Genomic DNA, 25654 nt, shown 5'->3' on the forward strand with positions numbered 1-25654 from the left:
ATGGATTAAATGCTCCAATCAAAAGACATACAATAGCTGAAAGGATATGAAAGCATGACTCACACGTATGCTACCTATAGGAGGCCCACCTCAGGACAAAAGACTTACACAGACTAAAAGTGAAGGGCTTGAAACAAATTTTTCAAGCAAATGGACAGGGGGAAAAAAAGCTGGGATAGCAATACTCTTATCAGACAACATAGACTTCAAAAAAAGGGCCATAAAGAGAGACCCAGAAGGTCACTTCATAATACTCTAGGGAAGAATCCACCAAGAAGACATTAACATTGTAAATATATATGCACCCAACATAGGAGCACGCAAATATATAAAGAAAATCTTAGAGGACTTCAAGAAATACATTGACAGCAGCACAATTATAGTGGGGGATTTTAACACCCCACTGTCAAATATGGACAGACCCTGGCTGGTGTAGCTCAGTGGATTGAGCACGGGCCTGCAACTCAGACGATCGCGGTTCGATTCTCAGTCAGGGCACATGCCTGGGTTGCAGGCCAGTTCCCTGAAGGCCAACTCCCAGCAGGGGACACACGAAAGGCAACCATACATTGATGTTTCTCTCTCTCTCTCCTTCCCTTACCCTTTAAAGATAAATAAATAAAATCTTAAAAAAAAAATATGGACAGATCTTTCAAACAAAATATCAACAAAGATATTGTGGCATTGAACAATGAATGCCCTAGATGAAATGAACTTAACTGATATATATAGAGCCCTTCATCCCCAAGAAGCTAAATACACATTCTTTTCAAATGTACATGGAACAGTTTCAAAGACAGACCACATGATAGTACACAAAACGAGCCTCAACAAATTCAAGAAAGTTGAAATCATACCAAGCATTTTCTCTGACCATGAGGGACTGAATCTGGAAACCAACCCCAAAGGAAAAAAACCCAGACACCCAAAATCATGGAGATTGAATGCCATGCTATTAAACAACGAATGGGTCACAAATGAAATTAGAGAAGAAATCAAAAAGTTTCTGGAAACAAATGAAAACGAACTCACAACAACCCAAAATTTATGGGACACAAGAAAGGCAGTCCTGAGAGGGAAGTTCATAGTGATACAGGCCTACCTAAAAGAGGTAGAAACATTTCAAAAAACAACCTAATTCTACACCTATAAGAACTCCAGGAACAAAAAAGACAGCCTAGAGCAAGTAGAAGTAAGGAAATAACCAAGATAAGAGCAGAATTAAATGACACAGACAATAAAAGTACAATTCTAAGGATCGATGAATCCAGCAGCTGTTTTTCTGAAAAGATAAACAAAATCGACAAGCCTTTAAGTAGGCTCATCAAGAAAAAAAAGAGTAAGAACCCAAATAAACACAATCAGAAATGAAAGAGGAGAGATTACAAACTGATACCACAGAAATAGACAGGACTGTAAGAAATTACTATGAAGAACTCTATGCCAAGAAATTTCAAAAGCTAGGTGAAATGGACAGACTTCTAGAAAAATATAATCTTCCAAAACTCAATGAAGAAGAAGCAGAAAGCCTGAACAGACCAGTAACAGCAAATGAAATTGAAGAAGTAATAAAAAAACTCCCATCACACAAAAGCCCTGGATCAGATGGTTTCACAGGAGAATTCTACAAAGCATTTAAGGAAGAGCTAACCCCTATTCTTCACAGACTATTCCAAAAAATCCAAAATGATGGAAGACGCCTATACCCTTTTTATGAAGCCAGCATCATCCTAATTCCAAAACCAGATAAAGACACCACAAAGAAAGAAAACTTCAGGCCAACATCGCTGATGAACACAGACGCTAAAATACTGAACAAAATATTGGAAAATCGCATCCAACAATACATTAAAAAGATCATACATCATGACCAAATGGGATTCATCCCAGGGAAGCAAGGATGGTTCCATATTTGCAAATCATTACATGTAATATATCACATAAATAAAAGCAAGGACAAAAATCACATGATCATATCAATAGATATGGAAAAAGCATTTGATAAAGTACAGCACACATTTATGATAAAAACACTTGGCAAAGTGGGAATACAGGTAGCATTCCTCAATATAATAAAGGCCATATATGAGAGACCTACAGCCAATATCATACTCAATGGACAAAAACTTAGATCTTTCCCACTAAGATCAGAAACAAGGCAAGGATGCCTGCTTTCACCACTTCTATTCAACATAGCATTGGGAGTCCTAGCCACAGCAATCAGACAAGAAAAAGAAATAAAAGGCATCAAAATTGGAAAGGAGGAGGAAGCAAAACTGTCACTGTTTGCAGATGACATGATAGTATACATAGAAAATCCTATAGATTCCACCAAAAAAACTACTGGCCCTAATAAATGAATTTGTAAAACAGTGGGATACAAACTCAATATTCAGAAATCAAAGGCAGTTTTGTATACTAACAATGAAACAGCAGAAGCAGAAATCAAGGAAAAAATCCCATTTGATATAGCAAAAAAAATAAAATATCTGGGAAGAAACCTAACCAAGGAGTTTTGTAAAAGACCTGTATACAGAAAACTACACAACACTGAGGAAAGAATTTCTATCAAGGAAGACACAAACAAATGGAAACATATACCGTGTTCATGGATCAGAAGAATTAACATCATCAAAATGTCCATACTACCCAAAGCAATTTACAGATTCAACGCAATACCTATTAAAGTACCAATGGTATACTTCACAGACATAGAACGAACACTTCAAAAATTTACATGGAACCATAAACGACCCCTAATAGCAGCTGCAACTTTGAGAAAGAAGAACAAAGTTGGAGGGATCACAATACCTGATACCAAACTGTATTACAAGGCCACTGTAATCAAAACAGCCTGGTACTGGCATAAGAACAGAAATATAAACCAAGGAACAGAACAGAGAGCCCAGAAATAGACCCACGTCTCTATGTTCAATNCAGGAAGTTCAAAGAGCTCACAATGAGCTACCAGAAACTACAGGGGAGCTACAATGAACTTACTGCAAACTATAACAACATGAAAAAAGAAATAAAAATTATCAACAAGGGACAAGAGGAAATGAAAAATACAATTTCTGAACTGAAAAACACAGTGGAAGGAATCAGAAGCAGGATCGATGAAGCAGAAGATCGGATCAGTGAGTTGGAGGACAAAGTAGAAAAAAACACCCAGAAAGAGCAAGAAAGAGAAAAGAGGCTCAAGGCTCAAGGAAAAGAGGGATTAAGAGAAATGCAAGACAATATGAAACATTAATAATATCCGAATAATAGGGATACCAGAAGGAGTAGAGAAGAAGGGATAGAAAACCTATTTGAAAAAGTAATTAGAGAAAAATTCCCTAATTTGATGAGAGAAAAAGTCACACAAATCCAGGAATCAGAGTCCCAATCAAGAGGAATCCAAAGAGGCCCACTTCAAGACACATCATCATTAAAATGGCAAAATTCCAAGATAAAGAGAGAATCTTAAAGGTAGCAAGGAAGAAAAAGGAAGCAACACACAAGGGAGCCCTGATAAGGTTAGCTGCTGACTTCTCAATGGAAACGCTCTAAGAAGAGAATGGCAAGAAATATTCCAAGTAATGAAAACCAGAGGTTTGCAACCAGGGCTGCTTTACCAAGCAAGGCTCTCAATCAAGATAGAAGGCCAAATAAAGAGCTTCAAAGACAAAAGAAGTCTAAAAGAATACACCTCCACAAAACCAGCTATGCGAGAGATGCTAAAAGGACTGCTCTAAGGAAAGGAAGGAAAAGAGAGAGACAGACAGAGAGGAACACAGGTACAAAAATGGCAATGAAAACATGCCTATCAATAATAACATTAAGTGTAAATGGATTAAATGCTCCAATCAAAAGACATACAATAGCTGAAAGGATATGAAAGCATGACTCACACTTATGCTACCTATAGTAGGCCCACCTCAGGACAAAAGACTTATACAGACTAAAAGTGAAGGGCTTGAAACAAATTTTTCAAGCAAATGGACAGGGGAAAAAAAAGCTGGGGTAGCAATACTCTTATCAGACAAAATAGACTTCAAAAAAAGGGCCATAAAGAGAGACCCAGAAGGTCACTTCATAATACTCAAGGGAAGAATCCACCAAGAAGACATTAACATCGTAAATATATATGTACCCAACATAGGAGCATGCAAATATATAAAGAAAATCTTAGAGGACTCCAAGAAATACATTGACAGCAACACAATTATAGTGGGGGATTTTAACACCCCACTGTCAAATATGGACAGACCCTGGCTGGTGTAGCTCAGTGGATTGAACACGGGCCTGCAAACCATACGATCGCGGTTCGATTCCCAGTCAGGGCACATGCCAGGGTTGCAGGTCGGTTCCTTGCAGGCCAACTCCCAGCAGGGGACGCACAAAAGGCAACCATACATTGATGTTTCTCTCCCTCTCTCCTTCCCTTCCCCTCTAAAGATAAATAAATAAAATCTTAAAAAAAATATGGACAGATCTTTCAAACAAAATATCAACAAAGATATTGTGGCATTGAACAATGAATGCCCTAGATGAAATGAACTTAACTGATATATATAGAGCCCTTCATCCCCAAGAAGCTAAATACACATTCTTTTCAAATGTACATGGAACAGTTTCAAAGACAGACCACATGATAGTACACAAAACGAGCCTCAACAAACTCAAGAAAGTTGAAATCATACCAAGCATTTTCTCTGACCATGAGGGACTGAATCTGGAAAGCAACCCCAAAGGAAAAAACCCCAGACACCCAAAATCATGGAGATTGAATGCCATGCTATTAAACAACGAATGGGTCACAAATGAAATTAGAGAAGAAATCAAAAAGTTTCTGGAAACAAATGGAAATGAACTCACAACAACCCAAAATTTATGGGACACAAGAAAGGCAGTCCTGAGAGGGAAGTTCATAGTGATACAGGCCTACCTAAAAGAGGTAGAAACATTTCAAAAAAACAACCTAATTCTACACCTATAAGAACTCGAGGAACAAAAAAGACAGCCTAGAGCAAGTAGAAATAAGGAAATAACCAAGATAAGAGCAGAATTAAATGACACAGACAATAAAAGCACAATTCTAAGGATCAATGAATCCAGCAGCTGTTTTTCTGAAAAGATAAACAAAATCAACAAGCCTTTAAGTAGGCTCATCAAGAAAAAAAAAGAGTAAGAACCCAAATAAACACAATCAGAAATGAAAGAGGAGAGATTACAAATTGATACCACAGAAACAGACAGGATTGTAAGAAATTACTATGAAGAACTCTATGCCAAGAAATTTCAAAAGCTAGGTGAAATGGACAGACTTCTAGAAAAATATAATCTTCCAAAACTCAATGAAGAAGAAGCAGAAAGCCTGAACAGACCAGTAACAGCAAATGAAATTGAAGAAGTAATTGAAAAACTCCCAACACACAAAAGCCCTGGATCAGATGGTTTCACAGGAGAATTCTACAAAGCATTTAAGGAAGAGCTAACCCCTATTCTTCACAGACTATTCCAAAAAATCCAAAATGATGGAAGACGCCTATACCCTTTTTATGAAGCCAGCATCATCCTAATTCCAAAACCAGATAAAGACACCACAAAGAAAGAAAACTTCAGGCCAACATTGCTGATGAACACAGACGCTAAAATACTGAACAAAATATTGGAAAATCGCATCCAACAATAGATCATACATCATGACCAAATGGGATTCATCCCAGGGAAGCAAGGATGGTTCAATATTTGCAAATCATTAAATGTAATATATCACATAAATAAAAGCAAAGACAAAAATCACATGATCATATCAATAGATATGGAAAAAGCATTTGGTAAGGTACAGCACACATTTATGATAAAAACACTCGGCAAAGTGGGAATAGAGGTAGCATTCCTCAATATAATAAAGGCCATATATGAGAGACCTACAGCCAACATCATACTCAATGGACAAAAACTTAGATCTTTCCCACTAAGATCAGAAACAAGGCAAGGATGCCTGCTTTCACCACTTCTATTCAACATAGCATTGGCAGTCCTAGCCACAGCAATCAGACAAGAAAAAGAAATAAAAGGCATCAAAATTGGAAAGGAGGAAGAAGCAAAACTGTCACTGTTTGCAGATGACATGATAGTATACATAGAAAATCCTATAGATTCCACCAAAAAACTACTGGCCCTAATAAATGAATTTGGTAAAACAGTGGGATACAAACTCAATATTCAGAAATCAAAGGCATTTTTGTATACTAACAATGAAACAGCAGAAGCAGAAATCAAGGAAAAAATCCCATTTGATATAGCAAAAAGAAAAATAAAATATCTGGGAAGAAACCTAACCAAGGAGTTTTGTAAAAGACCTGTATACAGAAAACTACACAACACTGAAGAAAGAATTTCTATCAAGGAAGACACAAACAAATGGAAACATATACTGTGTTCATGGATCAGAAGAATTAACATCATCAAAATGTCCATACTACCCAAAGCAATTTACAGATTCAACGCAATACCTATTAAAGTACCAATGGTATACTTCATAGACATAGAACGAACACTTCAAAAATTTACATGGAACCATAAACAACCCCTAATAGCAGCTGCAACTTTGAGAAAGAAGAACAAAGTTGGAGGGATCACAATACCTGATACCAAACTGTATTACAAGGCCACTGTAATCAAAACAGCCTGGTACTGGCATAAGAACAGAAATATAAACCAATGGAACAGAACAGAGAGCCAAGAAATAGACCCATGTCTCTATGTTCAATCATTATTTGACAAAGGGGGAAGAAGCATAAAATGGAATAAAAATAGCCTTTTCAACAAATGGTGTTGGGAGAGCTGGACAGCTACATGCAAAAAAATGAAACTCGATCACCAACTTATATCACACACACAAATGAATTCAAGGTGGATAAAAGACTTAAATATAAGCCGTGATAATATAAAAATCCTAGAGGAAAACATTGGCAGGAAAATCTCAGACATTCCATTCAAGAACATCTTCACTTATGTGTCTCCTAAAGCAAGGGACATAAAGGAAAGAATAAACAAATGGGATCTCATCAAAATAAAAAGCTTCTGCACCGCTAAAGAAAACAGCATTACCATGAAAAGAGAACCAACTACACAGGAAAACATATTTGCCAATGATACCTCAGACAAAGGTTTGATCTCCAAAATATATAAAGAACTCATATGACTCCATTCCAGGAAGACAAAAAACCCAATTAAAAATGGGTAAAAGACTTGAACAAACACTTCTCCAAGGAGGACATATGGAGGGCCCAGAGACATATGAAAAGATGCTCAGCCATACAAAGATGTAAATTAAAACCACAATGAGATACCACTTTAGACCAGCCAGAATGGCCATCATAAATCAACAAGTGTTGGAGAGGATATGAAGAAAAGGGAACGCTAGAGCACTGTTGGTAGGAATGCAGACTGGTGCAGCCACTGTGGAAAACAATATGGAATTTCCTCAGAGCACTAAAAATGAAACTGCCTTTTGACCCAGCAATCATATTGTTGGGCTTATATCCTAAGAACTCTGAAACACCAATCCAAAAGAACCTATGCACCCCAATGTTCACAGCAGCACAATTTATAATAGCCAAGTGCTGGAAGCAACCTACGTGCCCATCAGTAAATGAGTGGATCAAATACCTGTGGTACATTTACACAATGGAATACTACACAGCAGAGGGAAAGGAGCTCCTACCCTTTGCGACAGCATGGGTGGAACTGGAGAGCATTAAGCCAGATGGTGAGGGACAAATACTGTATGGCCTCACCTTTATCTGGAACATAATGAACAAAAGAAAGCAAGCAAAATATAATGAGAGACACTGAAAGTAAGAGAATCTGACAGTAAGCGGAGAGGATGTAATGGGGGGGAAGGTTTTTTAGGAACTACTATAAAGGACACATGGACAAAAGGGAGGGTAGAAGCAAGGGATGGAGGTGGGTTTGGCTAGAGTGGTGGGGCGTGGTGTGGGGGAAATGCAGACAACTGCAATTGAACAATAAAATAATTTTTAAAAAAATCTTAAAGACATGTATGTAAAAAACATTGTGATCCCAATAGATGAAAGTGCAATAGACTAGAACAGATTAATTTGAAAGAAAAAGAAAAAAACCCTAGTAAAGAAAAAAATGTTACTGGAAAAGAAAGTAATTCAAGTTGAAGCAAACAGTGATGACACATTCTTTACCTCTCAAATTAGGCAAGATAAAAGAATTTGTAGTATCATCCATTACTTGAAAGAGTTAGGTGAAAAATGTTCCTTTCTAACTTGCTGACGGCAAGGTAAACTGGCCCAATGCTTTCAGAACAGTTTGGCAATGGGCATTAAAAGTCTTAAAAGATATTCTGTTGGACTCAAGACATACATTTCTTAGAATGTATATTAAGGAAATTAAGTATGGAAAGAGTCTTAGTTACAAAGATGTTCATAAGTGTTACTTAGATGAGAGACCTAAACTTCTATATTACTTACTTCATACTAATGTAGTCTTTACTACTGGAGCAGATCCACATGTGACTCTAATTCCAAAGTCTCCAAACTTTGTTTTCAAAGCACTTTCAATACTAGAATCTTGACAGTCCACTCAAAAAAAATTTTTTTTAAAGACTCAAAACAAAAAGTATCAGTACTGGTTTCCTGGTAAATTCAAGTACTTTTGAGAACAAGTTCTTGCCAGGTGCTGGTAAACAAAATTATTCTTTCTTTGGCTCTGGTTGGTAACACACTGCACTTGCACAATCTGCTTAATTCAATTTTTTCAAATTATTTTATAGACACTGGTGAGTTGCTAACAAGAAGCAGAGTGTGTATAACTGTTTTAAACTGTTATATAAAATTTTAAAAAAGGAGATATCCATGCTTGTAAATACATTGTTTCCCTGGAAGAACCCACAAAAAACAGCAGAGGTTATTTTGGGGGGAGTTGACTGTGATAGGATAGAGGAGCTAGAATTGTAAAACCTTTGCTTTTCATTTTATATCTTTCTGTACTAGTGAAATTTTATTTATTTTTTATTCTAAGAATCAGGTGCATAATATCTCAGTTTAGCACAAAGTCCTTACTGCACTACAGTACAGAAAGTTTATTGGACAGATAAACCAACTGCTAACTACTATTTATGTTTCTTCTTGGAACTTTCTAACCAGGAGATAGTTTATGGAAAGATGTAAGTCAATGCTCAAAACAACTGAATGAAGTCAATATATTTAGAATGTTTAAATTTAAGTCATTCACAGTTAAAAATGTGTTGATTTTGATTCTTAAGTTTTCGGAAGCACTTTACTTCTTAAATTTCACGGAAGTATTGTTTCAGAAAAATGTAAAGTTGGAAACTTTCTTTTCCAGCACCATGAGTGCCATCTTTTTCTCTGAGCTGAAGAACAAACGTGGTATGTAGTCAGGACAAAGAAGTTTATTCTCATCTCCATTTTGGCAATGTCCATAATGAAGTGGGCCTTTGTGGAAGAACCAGGTTATCAAAGACGATCTTGAGGCGATCTTGTTTTCATCTCTTCATACACTGTCTCTTAGCTTGCCAAGCTCTTGAATTCATTATTTAAATAATGTACCATAACTCCTTAATTCCCTCATTAACATTTTTCTACATCATTTATGTTAATCAGGGAATAAGGCATCAAAGACCTGTTTTAAATACTTTCCATTTGTTATTTCCCCTAAATTATTTTTGGCAAGCATATAAGTTGAGGTTCTGGCCTTTGGTATTAAGAATCCTAAATTATGTGTTTACCAAAATAATTTAGCTATTTTCTAAGTGTAAGTAAGTTTTTAGAAAAAAAGATTATTGAGAGAGAATTATTTAATGCCGGTGACTCCCATGTAGTATACATAATATTTGAAACTGCTGATATTTCAATTACTCTTTCAATATACAGACTTAAACTCAAAAGCTTTCACAATGCAAAGTAGTTTTAAATGTTCGCATTAAGAATTACAAAATTTCTCCCTGCTCCTATAAAAAACTTATTTTAGAAATGTGACATGTAAAATTACTATAAGAAATCTGACTTTAATATTTAAGAATGTAAAAAGCACTGCCCTGTAAGGCAAGACATAGATATTTGTTATGCCAATTGACTCTTTTTGTTTGCACAACAGGATTTTAGTTGTAACATACTTTTGACACTATGATTTTGACACTTCCATTTCCTTACAGTCTTTTTATAGCTTTGCTCTTGAAACTGCTAGCATAGTTTGTTTTTCCACAGCCAGTTTTAATGTGTTATTACTTTGAAGTTAAAGCACATGAATGATTCCAAATATGTCATATTTACTGACATTTTTACAATGTAAGATATGAGAAGAAAGGAATGGTAGCAATCAGGGTTTGGCAAATTCTAAGCATAAGATTTCACTGATATTTTTTAGATGACCTACTTTGGCACAGACAGAAACATTGACAGTCACTATTAGCAAGATGTGAAGCCAGTGGTGCTGTCACATACCTGTAGGATAACTGAATACAGCTTTACTAAAAGGTTATTTTGGTATAAAATTTTAAATATTCATATGTGTACTCTTCAACCCAGCAATTTCACTTCTAGATATCTATCTTGGAGAAATACTGCCTTATACACATCTATAATGAGTATCATGGAAGAATCTCCAAGAAAAATTGTTCACTGAAAATTTAAAAGTTGCAGAATAACCTGTTAAATGTGTCACCTACATAAAATAAGACAAATTAAAACTCACACACAAAAACAAATAAAAAACTATGTATTTCTGTGTGTGCATGCACATACATATATATTAAAAGCAAGATTTTTGGAAAGATGCCGAACAAATTTTTAAGAATTAATAGAGGGGAGGGGTGGGGGGAGGAATTAATAGAAAAGGTTAAAGCAAAAGACAGTAAAAAAGAAGAGATTATCATTTCTGTATTCTTTGAAAAATTCATGTGAAAATATTACTTGAATGACTTATAACTTAAACTCACACAATTTAAACACGCACACTTTAAAAACAAGATTTTCCAATTAAAAATTATGAAGATCACAGCCAAGATGGAAGCGTAGGTGGAAACACTATGCCTCCTCACACAACCAAGTTTATGAACAATAAAGATTTAGAAACCGGAATGCAACAAAACAGAGAGAAAACTTAACTGTACCGAAGTCCAACAATGAACCATTCATCCAGACTGGTAAGGGGGGCAGAGTCGGTGGCTTGGCAGAGAGGGGTCATGGCAGGAAAAAGTGACCAGACCGACCCAGGCGTGTAGGCGAGGTTGGCGGATCCCAGGTGTGGGTGGCAACAGGCAGACCCAGTGAGGGCGCAAAGCGGCTGGCTGACCGCAGTCACACATTCGCGGGCAGATAAACCAGGCAAAGGAGCGAGGAGACTGACAGACCACGCAAACGGGAAATAAAGGGCCCCAGCACCAGGAAAGAAAGCCTAAAAGCACCAACTGGAAAAACTTTCGGGGGTTGAGGTGCTGGGAAGGCTCCCAAGCTCACAGAGAGTTCGTTGAAGAGACCCACGGGGTCCTGGAGGGTGTACAAGCCCACACAACCGAGAACCAGCACCAGAAGGGCCCAATTTGCTTGCAGGAAGTGGTGGAAAAGACTGAAAACCAAGAGAGAGCAGAAAAAAAACACCATTGCCCCTCTCTGACCCTGTCCCCACATACAGCGTCACACCCAGCAACATGGGTTACTCTGTCCTGGTGAACACCTAAGGCTCCACACCTCACACGTAACAGGAGCAAACAGACCAAAATATTATGGCTTAAGAAGAACAGCTCAAAGCCCCAGAGCCAATACGTCTAAGTAACAAAGGGATAGCCAACCTATCAGATGCACAGTTCAAAATACTGGTGATCAGGATGCCCACAGAACTGGTTGATTTTAGTCACAGATTAGGTGAAAAAACGAAGGCTACACTAAATGAAATGAAGCAAAATGCACAGGGAACCAATAGTGATGGGAAGAAAACTGGGACTAAGATCAATCGAGTGGACCAGAAGAAAGAAAAAACATGACCAAACAGAAAAGAATGAAGAAACAAGAATTCAAAAAAAATGAGGAGAGGCTTAGGAACCTCCAGGACATCTTGAACGTTCCAACATCTGAATTATCGGAGTACCAGAAGGGGAAGAGGAACAGCAACAAGTGGAAAACTTATTTGAACAAATAATAAAGGAGAACTTCCCCAATCTGGCAAAGGAAACAGACTTCCAGGAAGTCCAGGAAGCTCAGACAGTCCCAAAGAAGGTGGACCCAAGGAGGAACACACCAAGGCACATCATAATCACATTAGACAAGATTAAAATGAAGGAGAAAATTCTAGAAGCAGCAAGAGATAAGAGGACAGTCACCTACAAAGGAGTTCCCATCAGACTGTCAGTGGATTTCTCAAAAGAGACCTTACAGGCAAGAAGGGGCTGGAAAGAAGTATTCCAAGTCATGAAATCCCAAAACTTACACCCAAGATTGTTCTATCTAGCAAAGCTTTCATTTAGAATGGAAGGGCAGATAAAGTGTTTCTCAGGTAAGGTCAAGGTCAAGGAGTTCATCATCATCAAGCCCTTACTATATGAAATGTTAAAGGGATTTATCTAAGAAAAAGAAGATAAAAATATGAACAGTGAAAGGACAGCAAACTCACAGTTACTAACAACCACACCTAAAACAAAAGCAAACTAAGTGGACAGTTAGATCAGGAGAGGAACCATAGAAATGAAGAACACATGGAGGGTTAGCAACAGGGGAGTGAGAGGAGGAGTGAGGGAGGAGAAAGTACAGAGAATAAGTAGCATAGATGGTAGGTAGAAAACAGATGGGTGGGGGTTAAGAAAAGTATGGGAAATGTAGAATCTAAAGAACTTGTGACACATGGACGTGAACTAATGGGGGGATGGGGGAGGGGGTGTACAGGGTGGGGGGGAAATGGGACAACTGTAATGGCATAATCAATAAGACATATTTAAAAAATTATAAAGGTAAATGCAAAATTGTTAAAAAAATGTTGAAACTTAACCTAGTACTATACTAAAAGAATACTACCCACACCTTTGCCAAATTATTTATTTCAAGAACCCACAAATGGTTCAACAAGAAATTCATTATTGTAAATCAAGACAATTCCATGTAGTTGATTCTTGTTATTTGTGGTAATTATGTTGTATAAAGTCTCCAGAACAATGAATTAGCAAATATTTAACCTTTGCTCCTAAGGGAAATAAAGGCCTAGGTTCCTGTGAGCCTACCTGGTCACAATATTTTCATTAGTCCATCAATACTTAAGTTGTTTTGTGTGCTTCTGTTTAAAGACATCTTATTTAGTATATGTAGAGTTCATTTAGTAACATTGAACTTACAGCCAACAGCACTACACCTCATGCTAATACAAAGCTTATCTAGAACATGTATTTTCTCCATAACACATATTACAGTCTTCTTGGACTTAGTAACACTATAAAACACTTCAGCACTATGCTTGGGGACATTTTAAACAGCGAAATCACCATCAACAAGCACAAAACTGAACAATGTGGTATTAAACACACTGTGACAAGGACACCTGCTGGCGAGACCTGATTCAGCAAGACAGAGTTTCATCACACTTGACCTCAGTTAGGAATGTATGCCTGGGCAACTTAAAGCTTTTGCCACTCTCATGTGTGCATGTCTGTGAAGACAGTGAAAGTGTTGCACATATTTACTTTGGGGTTACAAATATATTTTAGCAAGTAGGCAAATTTGTAAATACACAAACCATGAACAATGAGGGCCAACTCTATTTTTAATTTTTTATTATATGGAAAGTTTCAAACAATACAAAAGCGGAGACAAAAATATAATAAACCTCTACATAAATACACAAAAAAGTCTGGTAAAATTTAATATCTATTTCTGGTAACAGAAAACCTGGACTAGAAGTTTAATATTTTTTAAAAAGTGGCATTGTTTCTACTGACATTTTATGTAGAACGCCTAAAGCCATGAAGTAATTCATCAGGAATTTAAATCTCCACTGTGTGAAAAACCTTCATTGTGGGAATCCCTACAGCAGGGGTGTCAAACTCATTTTCACTGGGGGCCACATCAGCCTTGTGATTGCCTTCAAAGGGCTGAATGTAATTTTAGGACTGCATAAATGTAACTACAAGAGCTTGGCGTTCCCATCATGTAGAAACAAGGTAGAGGGCTGGGTTCGGCCCGTGGGCCTTGTGTTTGCCACCTGTGCCCTATAGGATTAGAAATAATGTACTAATTATTGTAAAGAGAAACAGTAAGAAATGAGATAAACATTTGAGAGAAAAGGACAAAATTATCATTATTTGTAAATGATACCAATGACCTATAATCCTCATGTGCTTTAACTATGGACTCATGACCACGCTTTTCTCCGCTTTAACCCAATCCACTTATCCCTCAATGCCTGTACTATTTGAAGCAAACCCCAGCTACAGCAGTTCATCCCTGTATAATTATGAATCCCTAAGAGATAAGATCTTTTAAAAACAATGTCACCGCAGTACTATTATCTCAACTTAAAAAAAACCCCACCACATTTTAAATATCAAATATTCAGTCAGTGTTCTATTTCCATGAGTCTCAAATATACTGTATGTTTAAATTAGGATCCAAATAAGTGATTAGTTCAGAGACATCCTAAGTCTGTTTAAATCCATAGGTTCCCCCTCTCCTTTCCTTTCAATTTATTTGTGAAAGAGATGAGTTTGTTTTTTGCCCTGTAGTTCTCTACGGTTTAATTTTGCTAATTGCATATCCACCATCATTTAATATGTTCCCTTGTTCTATGTCTTTCCTGTAAGTTTGTAGTTAGATCTAACTACAAACTAGATCTAAAGGCTTAAGGAGATTCAGGTAAAATTTTTTAGGCAAGACTAATTCATTGGATGGTATTGTATTCTTTCACAAATAGATATATTTCTGGTTATTTCTTTATTCTGTTGTTAGAAATCACTGATCATCCATGTGCCTAGATAATATACTAGGGGCAAAATTGGTGATGGTCTAACATTCCTTTTTTTCCTTTTTTAATTGAAATACTTCTCTAAAGAGATACTTCCTTAAAAAATAAAAATATATAAATAAAAAGATGCTTTCCCACATCTATCATTTGGTTAACCGCTGTTACACAATTCACACAGAAATAATACTTTCTCCTTATTCACCAGTTTCCAAAATAATGAGATGTTCCATTGGTGACCAACTAGGTTTTACTTGTTTGTCCTAGCACTAATGGATTTAAACATACCACAACTGATGTTGCAATTCTTACAGTTATCCTTACTAATATTCAAATTGTTCCATTTTGGGGATAGGTGTCAAGAGAAGAATTTTTGGTTCAGCCTTACAAGTAGCATGCATTCTATCTTTTAATTTGCATTTTAAATAACCATGTTTAGGAAACAAAGTGCATCTTTGGGACAGAAAAAAGGTCCTAAGCCAATGGAAGACAGACAACTAAATTAGGGATTACAATACAGTATGATTTATCTGTTGGTAGAATAAATGGCCCGACCTTTCAGGAAGACAGGTCAACATTTTCAAAAAAATTAAAACTCCACCAGCATTCTTCTCAAAGTCTATTAGTATTCATCTACTTGAGGGGAGAATACTGGAAGAATAGACAAACTCTTATAGTAGTGACCCTGAGACAGTGAGAGACATGTATAAAATGTTGGGAATTTTCAAATGAGCCTCTAATTAACTCTATAACAAGTATTCTAAAATACAATGTAAGAAATGGTGTGACATAGAATATATTTAATACTGTAGAAGCAATTACCTCTTAGGGAGACAGACTGTGTCTTACAAAGCTTCTGGATTGTTTGTATTCTACCAGCTACTACAAGTTGGGCAAGTTGTTTTACCATTCTGAACCTCAGTCTCCTCATTTATGCCTGTTCTGCATACATCACAAATTTATAGGGATAATCAAATGTGAAAAAGTATGTGAAGAGCATAAAGTTATAGCCCTTGATGGTGTGGCTCAGGGGTTGAGTGCCGGCCTGCAAATCAAAGGGTGGCCAGTTTGATTCCCAGTCTAGGGCACATGACTGGGTTGCAGGGCAGGTCCCCAGTAGGGGGCACCTGAGAGGCAACCACACATCAATGTTTCTCTCCCTCTCCTCCCCACTCTCTAAAAATAAATAGATAAAATCTTTTGTTAAAGGCTATTAATAAATGAAAAGCTTCTCAAAAACACTCTTTACTTAGAAAAACTAAACTCAGATATCATCTAAGTCTTTAAGGAAAAAACTTAGTATTTAAGTTTATACTAAGACTTAGTATTTGTACTTAAGAATGTCTTATAAGAACCTAAAATTAATTAGCCACGGACTAATACTTTACAGTGATTTAAGAAAACTCACAGGTGTTTCTGTTTTGAAGACTTACTTTGGTCTGTGAAATATATGCAAAACAAGAAATTCAGAGTCCTTACCAAAAGGGTCTTCCTTTAGTCATTAAATCCATCTTACCTTTAGCTCTGCTTGTATGAACCCTTGCACGAACCCAAACAACTTCATCAGCTTTTTGTACTGTCAAATCGCTAACCCGAACCAAAACTCGATCTACAGTAAATAAATGAGACAGTTCTTGTCATTCAGAAATTACAAAGAGATCATAATTATTTTGCTTTGACAGCCAGCATAACTACTTCATATTATCTTAGTTTTCCACCTGACACCTTTTAAAAAATCAACCCCCACATGCAATTTGTGTTTTGTGAATTTACTTTCTAAATATATCTTTAAAATCTACTCAATCCTCTTTTGCCTTCACTGCCACTGTCCCAGACCAAAGTACTATTATCTCTTGCCTAAATTATAGCAATAACCTTCTAACTGGCAATCGCCGATCCCTATTTCAGTGTATACTGGGGTTAAAGACATCGTGTCAAAATACAAATCTGCTGAACACTTCAATGACTTGTAAGGCCAACAGCCCACCTTCACCTGCCTTTGCCTAAGTGGACATGGTATTTTAGCTTGCCTGCCAAAATATGTAAGTCAGCTAGCTGGTCATAGGGGTGGACTCTCTGCCAGGCCTGGATAGTAATGGTAGCCCAGTCCCTAGGACCCAGCAACTCATCCAGGGAAAGGGATATTGCTCAAACTGAGCTAATCAAAGTCCTTCTCTGGGACTTAATATACAGATACTGAGAATGAAGCTCTCCCCTGCGGTTGCTGAGCTGAGGTGGTACAGGCCCAGGGCTGTAGCCACCATCTGTTCCACTACCTGAGTTTGCAGGATGAGACAAACCAATAACCAACTGGTTACTGGTTATTGGCTTCAATAACCAAAAGAAAGCAGAGTCAGAAGTGGAGACAGAGCGCTGAAAATATTGCTTGAGCCTCTAGATCCAATCGCGCCTCCTGCCATCTCACTTTGTTCCCTATAGCTATGTAAACCAATCAATTCTGGCTGTGAGGCCCAACAATTGTCCCCTACTACTAATATCGAGTACCATATCCACCTAGAGTCCCCAAACAGGAAAATTGACAAAACAACTATTATGTGACGATAATATGAGGCAATCATGATCCAGAAATCATTTTATTTTTAAAATATGCAATTTGAATATTTTTTAAAAAATTTAACTATTAATTAAAAGCATAGTAGTAGACAGGACATCACATCAAGAGTAATAAAAGATCTCTTTGTCAAGGGTTTTGTTGCCTAGCTAACAAAATCTGTCAATATCTCATGTAATAAAACATAGTTACAACAATATTTCGGTGGTGATATTATAATGAAATCAAGAGATATTTATTTACCTACTTTGTCTAAATGTACTTGTAATTTGTGTCTTGAGATGTAGATTAGAGAGAATCTGATTTACAGGAGAATACAATAGTTCTCATTGCCAAAAGCAGTGAATGAATGAGGAATTTTCAAGTCATTGGGCATCACAAGAGAATTTCTACAAAATATTGCCTATAGCCCTGGCTGGTGTAGCTCAGTGGATTGTGTGCGGGCCTGCAAACCATACGATCGCGGTTCGATTCCCAGTCAGGGCACATGCCAGGGTTGCAGGTCGGTTCCTTGCAGGCCAACTACCAGCAGGGGACGCACAAGAGGCAACCGTACATTGATGTTTCTCTCCCTCCCCTCTAAAGATAAATAAATAAATAAATAAAAATCTAAAAAAAAAAGAAATTACCTTCTAAAAAAAAAAACAAACAAAATATTGCCTATAGACCTTATGAGATAAACCAACTCCCAAGTCTGCTGTGTAAACTCAGGCAAAACAAAGTGTGAAACAAAAAAGACAGAAAAAACAGCATAAAAATTTAAATGTCAGATTTGGAAATGCCAAAATTGAAAATGCCAAAGACATACTAACTAGGCAATAAAAACTCATAATCAAATGAATCATGGTGACACAAATTTGAGCAGACTTATAAATGCCCTGATTAGGGTAATTTTAATATTACTTTGAAAAAAACAGAGTAATGGCTCTTCTTTCATGTGGTATTCCAACTAATTAGCATTGGGGTTCTCAACCTTGAACATATCTACACACTTGAGGCACAGATCACACTCTCACCAGTACGACCAGCTTAGGCAATGATTAGCGGCAGTAGGGTTTCAGTTTGAACAACTACCGCCTCCTCCATGTTTTCAAGTCACTGGCATTTGAATAAAGAAATCTGGAGAAACTGAAACAAATAGGGGAGGAAACTTTGCCTGAACAACGTACTAGGATTTTAGCAGAGGTAAAACCAAAAGCAGAATTTTACTGTTATGTTACTGTAATGAATGGAGTTACACACATAGCTTTCTGCTGGTGGGGAGAGTTTATAAGTGGAAGTCAGTTGTCTGCATTTGCCAGTCAAATGGGAACGGTAATTATGACAAGGGGTGGTTGAGGCTCAGAAACTCTAGTGAGCTTGCGTGTGTTACACCTCAAGGAAGGCCAGTTTAGGAAGAGAGTTAAGCTAAAAATTTCAAATGATCCCGCTTGCTTGCCCTGGCAGAAGAATGTCATCTCCAAACTATATTGCTTCTATCCCATTTTATACTAGATTATGTTACTACAGTATCATTATCTTTCAGAAATGGTTTACTTTTAGCAAATTATTTTGGTCTTTTACTGCACACTTTCCCATAAAGCTGGGAAGGAAAGTGATTTTGTGATCAGGCAATAAACTAAATTAAAAATAACAACATAATCGACCTGGAGATACGTTATTTCCAAAGCATAAAATTCATAGCCAAGTCCCTAAATTAGAAGTACTTAAGTACTTCCAAAGGGCGAGAACTTAAAAGTCTGCAGTTGTACCAAAGATTGAATGACATAATTTGGGGTGTCTACCAAAAAAGAAATGATTGTTCAATAGTTGAGTAAGATAATTTATTGAAAATATCAAAAAAATTAAAAACAAAAGGCAGGCAAACGTCTACAAAAGAAAACCTACAGGTCTAAAAGAAACAATATGACAAGTCAATTCCAAAGAAATCTAGTAAATTCAAGGGGAAAATAAAGAAGGTAGCTTCATAGAGCATGCAAAAAAAGGCTGCATATGATGAAGGCAGCTATTATTTACCATTCTCTTGTCTCCTAAGCCAGAGTTAAACCTTAAATATTTTACCTGATCACTCAGGAATATCTTTTTAATATAATTTACCATTTCAATATACTCACTTAACATTTTTTTCTTCCCTTTCTAGAGTAGGGACCCTAAACTGATATTTATACAGGGTATGATATCTGCTTAAGTTATCACTGTGATTTAAGTTTTTCAGAGTTATACCAATCTTAACTAACACTTCACCGAGACATTTCCTAGAAGGAAACTAGAAGGAAAAAAAGCTTCATTACCACATACTACTAACCTGATTTTTCTTGTGACTGTATCATTGAAGATACTCCATATCTTTCTTTAGCATAATCCTACAAAAAATGTTTTTGCATTATGACTTTTTATTTAAAAATTAATACTATAGTAAACACATAAATACAAATAACAGAATGTGAAATTAAATTTGTTTTAACTTTCAAAATAATTTTATTAGTTCAGAGAGTCATAGTTTTAAAGGATGGAAATCTGTTATATTATTTACATATGTACTCTATAGAAAAAGAATAAGCACCCAGTTTCTGGTTAGTTTGTTTTGAAGACCACTACTCTTGGGTGAATATACCATATATAACAACACTCAGATAAAATTTACCCATGTACAACACATCTTAACTACCCTCTTCAAAAATAAGTACTACTTCAAACAGGGATATAAACTGCCTCTGTGAATAGAGTAGGATGAAGTAACAGTTTTATTAACTTCCTATTACACTAAGAGATGTTTAAAGAAAACCAACATTTTTGGGGTAAACTTTCTGAGCATCAGAGGTCCACATTTTTAGAAATCAGAGATGCTGGGTATAAACTAAAACTTTCCTTTTGGAAAACATTAAAATCCACCAACTTCCTGTCTCTAAAAATCCATTTCAGCATACCATATTGCAAGTGACAATGACAGTATCAAATTTCTTATCTGTTGGAATCCTCTCCTTTACATCTGAGATACTGGGTTTTTTACTTACATATAAACTAAGAGACATGTTAAGATGCTTACTGCATTTTGGGGGGAGGGCGGGGGACGACTAATATAAAAAAATACACCTTATAAAAGAGATATATAAATATAAAAAGATAAATAAGATAAAGATAGATATCTATCTTTATAAAGATACATAAAGATAGATATCTTTTATCTATTTATAAATAGATAAGATATCTATTTATATCTATTTATAAATTTATAAATAGATAAAAATATAAAAGATATATAAATATAAAAAGATAACCCCAGCCCTAGTAGATATGGTCACACAATATAGCATTAGGGCAGCGTAAATAGATTACTGGTAATATTAAAGCGACAGTTATTCCATCTAATATTCTTAAAATGACCTATTCCTTACGTAATTCCTTAGTTAATCACAAATTCATAAGTCCACAAGAGAAAAATCAGGAGCCAGGTAGTGACTAAACGCTCAGTTTTAATACAACACACTGTATGATGGTATCAAACTTTCATTTCTGAAAAGCACTGCAGGACCCCTGGTTGTAATGAATTACCCATATGATCTTGGGTCACTTCATCTCAAATGCATTCTCTGCAAACTTCCTACCACACTGAGACACTTAGAGGGAGAAGGAAAATAAAGATGACAAGTGTTCTCTAAATCCGACACAGAAAACTGTTATTAAACCGTTCTACGAAGTACTGTCATTACTTGCAAAAACATTAGAGTAAAGATGGATTACTAGTGGACATCAAGATATTCCGAGGTGGTGGTGGTGGTGGATTACGCGAAGGACGTGCCTAACTCTGGGAGGTTTCAGTGTTGCCCCGCCGCTCCTACTTCCGGGGCAGGGGGTGCTTCAAGTCCATCCCACCCCACGGCACGCTTCCAGTAAGCCAGGCCAGTAAGAAACGCAATCTGGAGTGGGTCTGAGTGGGTCTGGCCACGCTGCTCTGGCCAGGGCAAGGGCCCTGGAGCGCCAGTGAGGGCTCTCTCCGTCCGGACCCCAAGCTCGCGGCCCGCAGGCAAGATGTCGACAAGGACCCCGAGTGCAGGGCCCGCTCACCCTACACCCTCCCTCAGCGCGATCCAGCCCAGGGGTCTGTCCTCCCAGGCCCGAGGAAGGTGGAAACCCACTTCCGCCGCGTCCATGACCTCCCGCGGCTTCTCCGGAGTCTTGCGGCTGGCGCTGGGCATCGGGACAACAGGAAAGGGCAGCGATCACCACCCTCCCTCGCAGGATTCCGTAGGGTAGGCCAAAGGGGATTCTCCCTTCCACACAGCCTCCACCCTCTCAGCACTCTTGTCACAGCACACACATTCCGATTCCGCGTGTACCACCGGCTCCGGAAATATCGCGAGAAGCACAACTCTCTCGAGATCCCAGAGCGCTGTAAGGGGCGCGGCCTCGTGCCCCTTTATCCTCTTCTGGCCCCGCCCCTACCGGTGTTTAGCTGGAGTTGGAGGAAAATCCTGGGAATTGGCTGTAGTCTCGCAGGATGGCCCCAGAGGCCGGGGCCCCAGGGTGCCAGCTGGCGCGCGGTGGTGCTTTTCAGCTCAATCTTAGCTGCAACTTTGGGTTGGTTCTCTTTCAGCCTTCTGTACCCCTCCTGGCTCCACCCGCAGAATGTTCACTAAATTCAGCCCTCTACTTTTCTTTCCTTGGACTACTCACCTTCAACTCACCGCAGAGGCAGTGTAGCTGTCTGGAGTCATAAGCTCCCTGCTACTTTGTGTATTAGGATGCAGTATTATAAGTAGTTGGCTTACTTAGGTAAGGATAGGGTACCGGTCACATGTGGTAGGTGAATTGTAAACAGTTCCCAACATCCCCCCACCCCCACCCCAACACACAAAATTGCACTGATTGCTTAGATGTGTTGCATTGCATAGTGTTGGCTGTCCAGGGGATGAATCTCCATGAATTAGGCTTAAGAGGATAGTCATTCATAAGCCTTTTATTGCAATTTAAAGTACAACAACTTGGGGGACTGGTTAGATACTGTCTTCCCTGCTAGACTTTTTTGCACTCGGTTCAGTTTTAACTATTAGTAGTGTTTTAGCTTGGCACAAAGTAGCACAGTTAATACTTGTTAAGGAGTGCAGCGAGATCCTGGTGCGAATGAAAGGGCTTTGGAAGCAACCTCATTCATTTCTCGGGATACAATAGTGAGAAGACACACATGGTGCTTGACCTTGAGTAGCCTAACTGATTGCAGGTGTGAAGTAGAGGTACCGTGTACTAGGAAAGTTTCTTTGAGGCTGTTCACCTCAGTCTTCCCTGAGGAAAGAACACTTAAGCTAAAATCTAGAGTAGTAGTAGGGGTCAGCCCCTACTACTTCAGGTGAAGAGGGGCCAAAAGAATATTAAAGGCAACGGAGGTTGGGAGAAAAAAGTTCATTGCTCAGTTTTGCATGTGGTGCATATGAGATGCTTTTGAGACATTCAAGAAGAGATGTCTGGGCCAGAGACTGGCCTTGTGAGATCTGGAGAGTAGAAGAAAGGTCTGGGTTACAGGTAAAGATGGGTAAGACACCAACAGGTAAGTGGCAATTTAAGCCATGGACTAGGAAAGAGAATGTTCCAAGAAGAGAGTGTTAACTTTGTCAACAGCTGCCTAGATCTCAAGATGATAACTGAAAAATATTTGTTAGAATTAGCAACATAGGTCATTGGTGTTCTTATATAAGTACTGTTTATGGTAAAATGATATGTCAGAATGGGTTGAGAAATGAATGAGAGGGAAGAAATGAAAGTAAAAGTGATTAAAGCAAACCTTTCTATCATGCTTACTGTATGCCAAGCACAGTTGTCAGTGTTTTACATATACTAACTCATTTAATTCTTACATCACTATTATCAGAGATACAATCTTTTTACATGTGGGGAAATTGAGGCATAGAGAGATGATGTAATTGGCCATGGTCTCGGACTCATTAAATGATGTGTTTCAGTTTGGGTGGTGTGGTACCAGAATCATATTCTTAACCACTATACCTCACTGCCTTTCCTGTCTTTACATGTGAGGGGAAGGAAAACAATAGGTGGTAGCTAATGGGGATTAAGTTAGGTGAAAATTTTTTTGAGAGAGAAACTTGAATGCATTTAAGTTAATGGGAAGGGTTCATGAAAAAAGAAGATGAATATGCAAGACAGAGAAGGATTGAGAGACGGTGTAAGATTTTAAAAATGAGATAGTATTCAAAGCATAGGAGTGAAGACCGTTCTGTCACAACTGGAGAAGAGTAGGCTAGGATAATTATAGATGTTCGATTACAGGAAAAATGAGAGAATTTCTATTTGATGATTTCTGTTTTCTCTAGGAAGAGGCTAAGTCTTGAATGGTGGAGTTGAGGGTTAGAGGGCAGTATCAAAAAGAAGTTAGGGAATCTGAGCAAAATAGGAAAGATTAAAGTAATCCTGAAGGTTGCTTGGTGTGTGATAATTATTTCGGAGCACTGTAAAGATGTACTTGGTAAGGGAACACGAATTGGTCGTGGAAGTGAGACTCCTCTGGTGGCCCATGGCTTGTCTGGTGTGTTCACAGAGAGGCGAATAGTTGCTTCACTCATTGTGGGGGTTTTGGTGCTGATGTTGCTCAGTAGAAGGGAACCCAGAAGAGATCTGCCTGAGAAGCCATACAAATGCCATGAACACCACAGGTAAAGGAAAAGGAAGTTTTTATCTGTAATTTTTTGAAAGTCAGATCATGTCCCTGGCCAGACAAGTCACATGGTCATTCCTGAGTTCAACAGGGTGGGGTAATTTACTCATTCCTTGGGGGAGCAGCACTGAATGTTTCTGATCAATAAACCATTCTATCATACTTAGGAGAGTCCAGCATAGACAGGGTCTGTGAAGCTGCTTCACCTTGGGATTTTTTAAAAGCTTATATTCCCTCAATTACATATAATCCTATGTATGAACTGATGGTCAGAAATCTGAATAGAAATCCCATATATTGTCTGTTTGCTGGGGGTAGGGATCTTATCTTTTCATTGCCCACAAGGTCTTTACCTGTACCTCTTAATTTACTTTAGTTGATTTGATAGGTTATTCTTATTTAGAACATAGCTTTGGGGAAAGACTAAATATATACTAATGTTCTGGCCCTCTTTCCTGACAGTGATGAAAAAGAAGAACTTGCCTGAGCAATGGCCACATGTTATATGCCTGAGGTCTTATGAATCTGCTCTAAAAACCTACCACGGCTGCAAGTGAGGCTACAACTTCATTGAATTTGCAATAGTCTATTGTCAGTCTCCTGAATCTGTCTGTTTTTGTGGGAGCCAGACTGGTGAAAACAGATATGATGGGGACTATCAACTACCAGGTCTTGAAGGGCTGCACTAATCTCTGTCATTCCCCCTGGAGATGTGACATTGTTTATGATTTACTACCCTACCTGGGGACTAGGGAAGAATTCAGAGGTTTCCTTTTAAGCTGTCTGTGATATGCTAGCCTTATCCCACAGGCCAAGGAACCATAAGCAAGCAGCTCTAGCCATGTCATCCAACCGNGTCTCTTTGCTGGGGGTAGGGATCTTATCTTTCCACTGCCCACAAGGTCTTTACCTGTACTTCTTAATTACTTTAGTTGATTTGATAGGTTATTCTTATTTAGAACATAGCTGTGGGGAAAGACTAAATATATACTAATGTTCTGGCCCTCTTTCCTGACAGTGATGAAAAAGAAGAACTTGCCTGAGCAATGGCCACATGTTATATGCCTGAGATCTTATGAATCTGCTCTAGAAAACCTACCACAGCTGCAAGTGAGGCTACAACTTGATTGAATTTGCAATAGTCTATTGTCAGTCTCCTGAATCTGTCTGTTTTTGTGGGAGCCAGACTGGTGAAAACAGATATGATGGGGACTATCAACTACCAGGTCTTGAAGGGCTGCACTAATCTCTGTCATTCCCCCTGGAGATGTGACATTGTTTATGACTTACTACCCTAGCTGGGGACTAGGGAAGAATTCAGAGGTTTCCTTTTAAGCTGTCTGTGATATGCTAGCCTTATCCCACAGGCCAAGGAACCATAAGCAAGCAGCTCTAGCCATGTCATCCAACCGCCTTGTATGTATCCAAATAAGCCA

At 37.9% G+C, this 25654-nt stretch overlaps 1 protein-coding gene across 2 annotated transcripts in view; it reads right to left on the bottom strand.

Annotated features, from left to right (window-relative positions):
* Positions 1–21913, bottom strand: part of DARS1 (aspartyl-tRNA synthetase 1) — a 70871-nt gene extending 48958 nt beyond the window's left edge. The window contains exons 1-3 of one of the 2 annotated variants that reach the window (XM_037028262.1): positions 21691–21913; positions 19860–19917; positions 16499–16591 (exon numbers count right to left, since the gene is read on the bottom strand). In XM_037028262.1, the coding sequence (XP_036884157.1) occupies positions 16499–16591; positions 19860–19917; positions 21691–21750 (211 nt within the window). In that variant the 5' untranslated portion in view covers positions 21751–21913. Of the gene's footprint in view, positions 1–16498; positions 16592–19859; positions 19918–21295; positions 21401–21690 lie in introns of those variants that run through there. The other variant, XM_037028346.1, reaches the window with a different exon arrangement.
* Between the last annotated feature and the right edge of the window lie 3741 nt (positions 21914–25654).

The sequence above is a fragment of the Sturnira hondurensis genome, unplaced genomic scaffold (genome assembly GCF_014824575.4).
Source record: "Sturnira hondurensis isolate 20B ecotype Veracruz unplaced genomic scaffold, ASM1482457v3 Scaffold0000256, whole genome shotgun sequence".
Classification (NCBI taxonomy): domain Eukaryota; kingdom Metazoa; phylum Chordata; class Mammalia; order Chiroptera; family Phyllostomidae; genus Sturnira; species Sturnira hondurensis.